The sequence below is a fragment of the Kryptolebias marmoratus genome, linkage group LG1 (assembly GCF_001649575.2).
Source record: "Kryptolebias marmoratus isolate JLee-2015 linkage group LG1, ASM164957v2, whole genome shotgun sequence".
In the NCBI taxonomy this organism is placed as follows: Eukaryota; Metazoa; Chordata; class Actinopteri; order Cyprinodontiformes; family Rivulidae; genus Kryptolebias; species Kryptolebias marmoratus.
This window is the reverse complement of record NC_051430.1, coordinates 34,329,324-34,339,089: the sequence shown is the minus strand read 5'-3', so window position 1 is coordinate 34,339,089 and position 9,766 is coordinate 34,329,324. Positions and strand designations below refer to the sequence as shown.

General features: G+C 41.7%; 1 protein-coding gene across 1 annotated transcript in view; it reads left to right on the top strand.

Moving 5' to 3' along the window:
• Positions 1–9,766, top strand: part of cog5 (component of oligomeric golgi complex 5) — a 63,757-nt gene that overhangs the window by 23,730 nt on the left and 30,261 nt on the right. Inside the window, exons 8-10 of the mRNA XM_017438211.3 lie at positions 6,790–6,949; positions 7,399–7,511; positions 7,624–7,701. Coding sequence (XP_017293700.1) covers positions 6,790–6,949; positions 7,399–7,511; positions 7,624–7,701 — 351 coding nt within the window. The remainder of the gene's footprint in view (positions 1–6,789; positions 6,950–7,398; positions 7,512–7,623; positions 7,702–9,766) is intronic.

Below are 9,766 nucleotides of genomic sequence, written 5' to 3'. Positions count from 1 at the left end.
GGGGGGGGATCATTGAAGACAAGAGTAACGGTCTGGTTGACATTATATGAGTGTTTGGTGTCATGGAAACTGTAATGTGTTTGGGTTTGAGTCTCAGCTCATTTGTTGATATGAAACCAGCATATTTAGTCCAATATTAGCTCAGAAACGCTCTGAGATAAGAGCAACATAAGCAGTTTTTATACATTTGTGGATGTCTTCTGCTTCAATAACGGAATATCCCTCAAAGTATTTACTCCATTAGTTCAACAAAGGACTAATTAAATTGTGTTTACTTTGATGAATATTGATGAGCGTGCACTCCTACGAGCCACCCAGCAGCTCTGCCTACTCACCGACTCGAAATATCTCATCTCCGCTCCTTCAACGGACTAAATAAGACTCTTACTTTGACGAGGTTGGTGGTGCATTTACGCTCCATGAATAATTGAGAAAATGCTGAAGTAGGGGTGAGTTAAAACTTTGCTGTCAATTATGACCCGCTGTCGGTTGCTGCACAGCAGCCGTGTTGTGTGGCTGACAAGATGTAAAACCATAAACAGCATCTTGATTTGTACTCGAGCAGATACTTGGGACATCCCTTCAGAATGGTTCGTAATTAGATTAAAAAAATCTATGTCCAAAAAGGTAAAACAGGAAGAGATAAAGAAGGACTCTGGCTAGTGGCAAAGAAAGGGACCTAAGGGGAAAGAAAACACAACTTGGCTTCACAACGAAGCTGAAACACAGCTGGAGAAGAGAGGACATGTCAGAACGGACATAGGACAGACTCACACACACACACACGTGTCTGTCTCTCTACCTTTGCGGGGACTTTCCATTGACTTCCATACATTACTACAGCCTAACCCTGACCCTAACCATTACCAGTACATACCTAACCCTAAACTCAACTCACACCTTAGTCCTAAACCGAACCCCAGGCTTTGGTCCCCACAAGGAGCAGTTGGTCCTCACAAGGTAGTATATGTTAGGAAAATCCCCACAATGTAGCAAATACTCTGTTTGATGGGACTGCATCTTGTTTTCTGGGCCAGAAACATAAATGGTAAAAGTGCTTCCATGAGCTCCCAGGAGGTCCCCCGCCTCTCACAGTCAGAAATCAGGTTAAGAAAATTATTGGACTGATGGATCAATGGTTCCATGTGGTAAATGTTTGGGTTCAAGCAGCTAAAGATTAACAAACATATCCAGTTTTCTCCAGGGGGGCCTAGAAATCCATAATAGACATTAACCAAAGTTTTTGGTATATGTCTATTATGTGATACCGTATACTAAATCCCTGAAAACTCACTTTTATACACTTTGGCTTTTAATTATGATGGAGTGTTTCCTTGTTTTGTTTTGGTTTTAGCTTATTTTATTGTACTTGTTGGTTTTTATGGGATTTTCTGAATTTTTATTAGCTTTTTATAGCTTTTAACCAGCTTGTAAAGCACTTTGGTCAACCTTGTTGTTTATAAATGGGGAGAATGTGGAAAAACGAATAATTCAACAGCTGTAGAACCATCTGCAGCAGCAATAACTTCACTTAATCTTGTTCTTGTGTGAACATATCAATATCTCACACCGTTCTGGAAGAATTTTAGTATATATGGAGCACTTTATACAACATATTTCAATGCAGTACTATAATTTTACTATGGGTAATTCTGAGCCGTAATGGTTTGTAAATATTTTTATTGTTTGATAGTAGACATGCGTTTTTTTATGCTGCAACAAAAACCTTCTGAGAATGTTTGGATGCAGCTAATTAGGTTAATTGGCAGCAGGTCAGTAAGAGGACTGGGTATAAGGTAGGTAGCTCCACATTACATGCACGAGCGGAAGCCGCCAACCTAAGCAAGTATAGTTTTATGAAATATTTGTTTTTTTTTTACAAACTCAGTAAACGATGACCAGGTTCTTGCAAATTCTTCGTAGCATTCCATTCTACTGTACCTTACTTTTTCTAGCCACAACATGGACAGTATCTCTTTAACCCAACTATCCAAGGCTGGGGGGGGTTGTTAGACTTCCGATGGATAAGAATGAGTCTGCGAGCCATCTGTCTGTCTCTCAGGAACTCTAATTTCTGGAGGGAAAATCCCGAAGATGCCCACATGGGGAGACGGTATCAGAGTTTTCCCACACATATTCCAAAGGACCTTGAAGAAGTTGTCCCAGAAGCTGTTTAATAGTTAATCTTGGACATGCTGGGTTCACATTTGGGTATATTCTGGAGAGTAATGCAAACGATGCAGGACCTTGAATTGGATTAGACATTGTCTCATGCAAATAGAAGAAGTGTGGATACTTGCTGGGTGTCTATGCCAGAACTCTCTCGGCACGGTGTGTATTTCTAGACTGAAATGTCTGTATGGACTTGTTGATCCTCCAACATGGACAGGTTTGATAGAACCCGCTCCTCCACACAGGTCCTGAAGAAGTCTGTTACCACTCATCCATATCAGAGGATGAATCTCTGGACATGTCCCAGTCTGCAGAATCAAAACGGTCACAAAACTATACCATGCACGTCACCGGCGCCTCGTGCTCCAGTTTCTGTTTGTAAATGGCGAGCAGCAGCACGGGGTCCACGGTCCGATAGACTCAGGTGTGCATGTGGGAGAGAGCGATACGCCTATGTATGATGTCGCGGTGGTCCAGTGTGTTGTCACAACAAGTTGGACAGGAGATGTGCTGGTAGTGTTTGGATCTGCCTGGTTGAAGTCCCCAGAGATTAGAAACAGTCCATCGGGTTGTATGTTGTCAAAGCTCAGGCATACCTGCCAACATTTGGGAATGTCAGTGTGGGACAACATAGCGTGAGTGTAGTGTGTATTGTATGCATACACAGAGACAGCATCTTTCATCAGTCTGGGACCTTCATTGGTGATCTTATTAAAGTTGCTGAATGTGTTGCCTGCGCTGTATGAGAACTCTTCACCTCAGCACTCCAAGTTTCCTAGCAGAGAACCTTTGAGGATATCTGTAGATTGGTCCAGCTCCTCTGCTTCGTTCTCCCGACCACCAATCATTGAATAAACTAGTCTAACACTGTGGAGTCTTCAGGATGGATGGATAGGTTGGTAGGTAGGTTGATAGATAGATAGATAGATAGATAAATAGATAGATAGGTTGGTTGGTTGGTTGGTTGGTTGGTCGGTTGGTAAGTAGGTTGGAGGTTGGTGCAGTGGTTATGTCACATGACTTTGGTACATCAGGTCAGGGGTTCATGACCCAAGATGTGGGCCGAGGACCCCGGCTTGAAGTGAATTGGAACCTCTGGGTGTTTTTGTTAATAAATGTTTTCATCCAATGCGTATGCTGTAGAATTTTAATTAAGAAAAAGAATGAAACAACTTACTTTATTTAGGTAGATCAGGGTTAGGGTTAGACTAAATAACACTTAAAATATTTAGTTGAATTTCATCCAACTTTTACACTTTTTTCTCAAACAAATAATTAAATTTGAACTATTGTTGATGACAAATATTGCTGGGTATAACCGTGTTGCAGGAAGCTGGTGCCTTTCTCCAGGTGGGGCACAGAAAATATCTTTAGTTAAACTTTATTTAAATTATTTTAGGTTGCAGTTGTTATAGAAAGTACTTAACATACCGTAGTTCCAATAACTACTTGATTAAAACTTTAATAACCTCATGAGTAACGTTTAGTACTGTTCAAAATTATTTTTAAGGTGTAATTTGAAACTCTAGCTTGAGCCTTTTAATGGTTCTGCTGGTATAATGTAAAAAATATATACAGTTTTAGGAACGATTCTTATACGAGATGGTGAAAGAAATCTTTCTTCTTTCTTCTGTCTGTATTTCTTCCTTTTACAACCTTTTCTTTTTAGCTGACTGGAAACGCCTAACACGCCACGCTAAGCGCCGTAAAAACCTTTGTTTTAATTGACAGCTCTTTTTTTTCTGCTCAGCTGTTGTAACAAAGCCTCAGCCTCACTCTGTAAAATCTGTTTCTCTGTACACAAATGCGAAAATCACCAGTTATGTGTGGCAACAGCATCCAGCGCTTGTGTGCAGCGATCCCACTTGTTGCTTGGCAACCTTGTGGCGATGACAAAACCGTTGAAAGTCATTACCCTTTTCTGTTGCTCACCAAGAAGTAGTTTGAGCATGAACTCCCCCAGAAAGCACATAAATCTGTTAGATTACAGTTTGACTTTGTGCTACATGTTCATTTTTTTACCAACATCCAACTTTACTTGTGTTTATGGACAGAACTACAGTAAACCTGAGGCACTCAGAGGCTAAATGTTCTGGAACCAGCAAAAAACAGGAAGTTACTCACTTTACCCAATGATTAGTCAGACCTCCCCTCATTTTTCACTACTCGCTTGGGTTTACCATGTCTGTCTGGCAGCCTCCCCTGTCATTGGATCCAACTCACCACCTAGTGGGGATCAGCTGACAGCTCTGCCGCTGTCTTTACTGACAGTTGGCCAAATGCCCCTTTTCCATGGGCTCTAAAGGTCTGCTCGGCTCGCTTTGCGCGTGTTTCCACCGGCATTTTTTTCTAGGCCGGTCCTGCTTCTTTGGTTCCTGCTTTGGAGTCGGGCCAGCCGGGCCGGCCCTGCTTCGTGGGCGGCGCCAGCTTAGCTCCTGTTCACTCATTGGTTGTGGGTGTGGCCAGATGCAAGCATAAAGAGCGAAGGTAGGAATATAAACAACAGCGTTAGCTTACCCTGCAGCGTTTCTGCCGTCTGTCCCCCAGCTGAAGGCCTGTAAAGCCTGAAATCTCCGTCTGATAACAGCTGTCCTACTCCGCGCAACAATCGCTGCATCCAGAGCTTTTCTTCCACTGCGCCTCTCTTCCTGAAGTCTCAGGAGAATCCCCATAAGTTTAAAAAACAGCAACAACACAGGGCCAGCGTTGTCCATAGCGCTTGTGTTGTTTACACAACTTGCGCCAAGTTTCGGCCCCGCCCCCCGACAACACGAGGAGGCGTTCCTCTGCTACCGACCAAACTGGCCGGTGTGAACGCGATGCATTCTTTATGGAGCCGAGCCGAGTAGAGCCGGACTTCTGAATTAGAGCCGGTGGAAAAGGGGCATCAGGTGATTTGGTACCAAGTCCACTTTTGGATCACTCTGTACTCAAACACGGGGATTCGTTGTTGACAGCCCATGCCTACTACAGAAGTCCAGTAACAGAGTACCCCTCATGCTTAGATCAGGGAGGCCATTCCTCCCAGTCACTCTTATCCATATCACTCTATCATTGCCTACATGAGCATTAAAGTCTTTTTTTTGGTAGCAATGCATAAAATAGTCTGATATGTACTTGGTAAATACTTACCTGGTATGTAAGAGTAAATAAATGGTCATTACAGGAACTTGTTAGTCATTGGGTACAGGTGCATACCTGTTACTTGCATACTATTATAAAAAGACTTCTTACTCTTTACTTACAGGGTACATACAGTACCTGGTAATATCTGGTACTTCTGGGCTGACTTGTTACCCTGTACTTATAGGGTATGTACTTAATACATACCTAGTATGTATTAGAGCTTTATTATAAAGTTACTTGTTGCCCTGTATTTACAGGGTTTGTACTTGGTTAGTACCAGGTTTTTAGTAGCGATATTATAAAGTAACTTATACTTATAGGGTATACCTGGTACTTACAAGCTGTATGGGTACGTACCTGATACGTGCCTGATACTTACTAGGTACATTACTGGTACTTACCAGGTATGTACCTGAAACCTGAAGGACTTGGCTAAATTACAAAGGGACTTGCTTGGGTCTGTACCAGGTATGTACCCAGTACTTTCCAGGTATGTACTTTTTACTTACTGAGCTGTATGTACATGTTGGAGACATGAAAACACAATTCAGTAACCACTGTTACAATTCTCAAAATGTTATTTATTTATTTATTTATGCAATATTAGGAAGCATTTGGAGCAAGTCCGTTCAAAAAAAACAATACATAAAGTTTTAATATTAGCTTCCCTACAGTTTCCTTTGCTGTTCTACTCATTCACAGCACTTGTTCTCATTAAATCTGTGTACGGTGTATTTTTAGCTCCTGCTGCTGTCACCTCTGTTTGCTGGCAAAGCGAGTGTTTGTTTCTGGAACTACCAGACCCATTAAAATGATTTTGTTCTGAGAACAACCAGAGCCACTGTCACTGACGGCGAGCTTCATTTCTCTGTCACGCTCTCGCCCTCTTGACCTCTTTAACCTTTTCTCCGAAGTGTCGTGGCGTAAGGTAGCGGTCATTTTTTTTGATCAATATCCACCTGGTCATCGAGAAAATCATTGGTCTCGTTTTAAACAGAAACTAAGGAGCGATGTTTATGTTAGGCAGAGTACGAGGCACTCAAACGGCATTCGTTTCTATGGCAACCAGAGGATTGTTTACGGTTTCTTTTTGTTTGGTATGGATAGAGATCGATTATTACACTGACCTATTTGACTCTGTCGATATTGGCCACTTAAATCATCAGTAATGCTTTTAATCAATTACCAAGTAGGAAAATAAAGATGCAACAGCAGCTGTAAATATAAGCTTTATATAAGTTTTCTTTTGTTTGACAATGACCCTATTTAATGTTTAGAAGTGATCAGACCTATAATGTTTTGTTTGTAATGTCATTAATAACAGTAAATGAGAGAAGTGGATTGATAACCCTAAAATTACAAGCTAACCTTAGCAAACCTACCAGCTAACTTTACAATTCACCAAGTGACGCAGCAAGTTGACTTATACAGAGTTCGGTTGGTTAAATTACTCAATGTGCGTATCTTTTTCTGTCTTCTCTCTGGGATCAGAACCCAACCCAGGTCGGCACCGCCTTGCAAGTCTTCTATAACCTCGGCAGTTTAAGAGAGACCATTAACGTTGTCGTGGAGGGCTACAAAACCACCATAAAGGACAACATCGCCAGCGCTCTTGACATCAAGGGTCTGACCCAACCAGCCAACCCCAGAGGTAAGAGCCAACCGGGATCTGGTTCACTCAGAAGTTTACCCAAGGAGCACATTGTCCTCGTTTCAGAAACATGACAGAATGTAGCAATTTCTAGGCTGACCTAATTCAAGTGTTGCTTGATCCAAAATGGGTTATTAAACCACGGCCGCAGAGACTCGTCTGTTCCAGCGGAAGGGAATGTGGTCCTCTTACAACAGGGTGGGAATGGATTTTAGAGTTTTCCAGGTCTGGGTTATTATGGGAAAACAGGAATGTTTCCAGACTAGTTGCCACAATGAACAGAGCACGTTGACTAAATATAAAAGGTGAACTATAGATAGAATATCTCACAACAAAGAATTATCTGTATTTCTTTTTTCAGAGGACAAATTCATTTAAAAAATGCAGTTTAAGGCATAGTAGCAGTGTGTTTGTGGAACTAAGGAAGGACGTTGTTTTTGTCCTCTCAGGCGCTCCGGGCAGAGCAGCGATGCCAACGCCAGGAAACACGGCAGCTTTCCGTGCTGCATTATGGACCAACCTGGAGAAACTAATGGACCAGATATGCGCCGCGTGTCGACAGGTACCCGGTCCCAGACCAAGCGTGCGCACAGAACCAGATCAGCTAAATGCATGAATAAAATAAAATAAAAAGAGGCAGGAATGGCTGACCCACTGTGGCTAACACTGTTCAGGTGCAGCACCTGCAGAAAGTTTTGATGAAGAAGAGAGACCCCGTCAGTCACGTGTGCTTCATCGATGACATCATCAAGGTGGGTGAGCTTGGGAATGCTCGTGATGTCAAATTTATGCAATTCAAACAGCAACAAAGGCAAATATAGCATTTATTTAGGCAAAACTGTACATTTATCCCCTTTAAATAAATGATTTGCTTCCAGTGAGCTTCCGTCAGCGAATGAAACGTCACGTTTTCTATATTTCCACTTCTCAAAACTAAACATTTGGAACAAGACTATTTTTATCACCTCCCAATTGAATCGTGTGTTTAAACAGCAGCTAAACTGCGTTTCTTCTGGAACTTGAAGGGAATTAAAGACTGGAGTGTCAGTAGACATCTTTTTTTCTAACAGTGAGAGTCTTTCCAGTAAAAGACTTTCTTTGGTCGTTCATCGTTTTATTTTTCTGCTTTTGCCAGAGTTACTCAAATTCTTACGCTGCTCTTTTTCTAAATCAACTTCAAGGACAGCCTGTTCACTTCCTGCCTGATGCGTCTCACCCACTGACAGATGGCACTTTAACAAAATAAACCTGTCGGTGGTCAGAAAGCTGTGTTGATCCGTGTTCAGATGGAGGACGAAGTGAGTTTGTAGCTCTGTTACCCGGTGGAATTATTGCTCCGACAAAGAAGGAATACAATAAAACCAGTTGTCGATGTCGTTTCTAATGGTTTCAGTCGTACTCAACGCTGTGGTCATCACTTTTTTTACCTCCCCAGATAACCTAGTAGTAGAACTCCGTGCAGGAGAGCGTTACTATGGAAACAAAGCTCTCGCCAATTACCCAGCGACGGAGGTGTGATTCGAGACCTAATGACATGTCTAAATGCAAAGCTCCTCAGCATCAGCTCCCGCCATCGTCTTTCCTGCTTTTACATGAGGAGCATAAACACGGCAGCTGCATCAAACTTTGTCTAAGCCTCTGTGCATAAGAATTAGCCCCCCCCGTTTACAGTGGGCGCAGCCTCCAAACCCATCTGTCTGCAGGTGGTGCATGGCGGCATTTTATGTGCTGCAATAATTTCAACTTAAGCACACGGATCTGTAGCAGCACCTTAGTGCGTCCAATCGGAAGAGATCGCACCACAAACATCGTAAACTTTGCAGTAACTCTGCAGCCCAACAATAACATCGTCTTCCTCTGATGATATAGGACTCACAGCATTTAAGCTGCAGCTGGAACCGGCTACTTCCTGGATTTACTAATAAGTGTCTCCCGGCAACCAGAGATAAACTTCAGCATCATCTGTAGATGGAAGGATGGATTAGAAGCACCTTAGAAACGCTAAACTCCCCGTGAATTTGATGCAAACGCTGAAAAAATAGCACTCAAAATCTGAAATATTTAAAAAAAAAATTAAATTGCATGAAGGAAAACTCACATTATATCAATAAACTTTCTATTAGGGATGTCCCAATCAACCTGAAACATTACTTTGCATTTATTTACAGCATCGATACAATTCAATCCAGTTTATTTATACTGTGCCACTTCAAAACAAGTCATCTTAGGACATGGTAAATCCAAAAAAAGAAGGATTAAGAAATCTCCTTGGATGAGAAGCGACGAAACGTCTTCAGCTACAGAATAAAAGTCCAGCTGTTTTTGTTTGGATTTGTGACTTGATGTTTCTAATTTTATTGATATTAAGCAGGTGGAAGAAAGAAAACTTGTTTTCAATTTGTTCCTCAACTTCATTTTCCTTTTTTATTATTATCAACAAGAAAAATTAGCCAAGTGACTGAAAACTCTTAATACATCTCAGGAAGCCTTGTGTTAGTTATGTTGTGTTGGGAGGGTCAGATCCAGGGCCGCAGCCAGACTTTAAACAATCCTGAGGTCAACCAGTCATTCTCCTCCTGCACATCAGTTACAATGAAGACCAAAACTGAATTAAAATAGAAGCATTTATTTAAAACAAGTGGCTTGAATGTGTATATGACATGTGTTTGGACTCAGGGCACAACCATGATGACTCACTGAAATGACATGAATTAGTTTCTATGAATGTTGATTCAAAACACAAGATTTTAGCAGAGATTTCACCTTTTTATCAAATACCAGTGAGGTGTTGTAGTTTTGGAGCTGGACCAGTTCTAG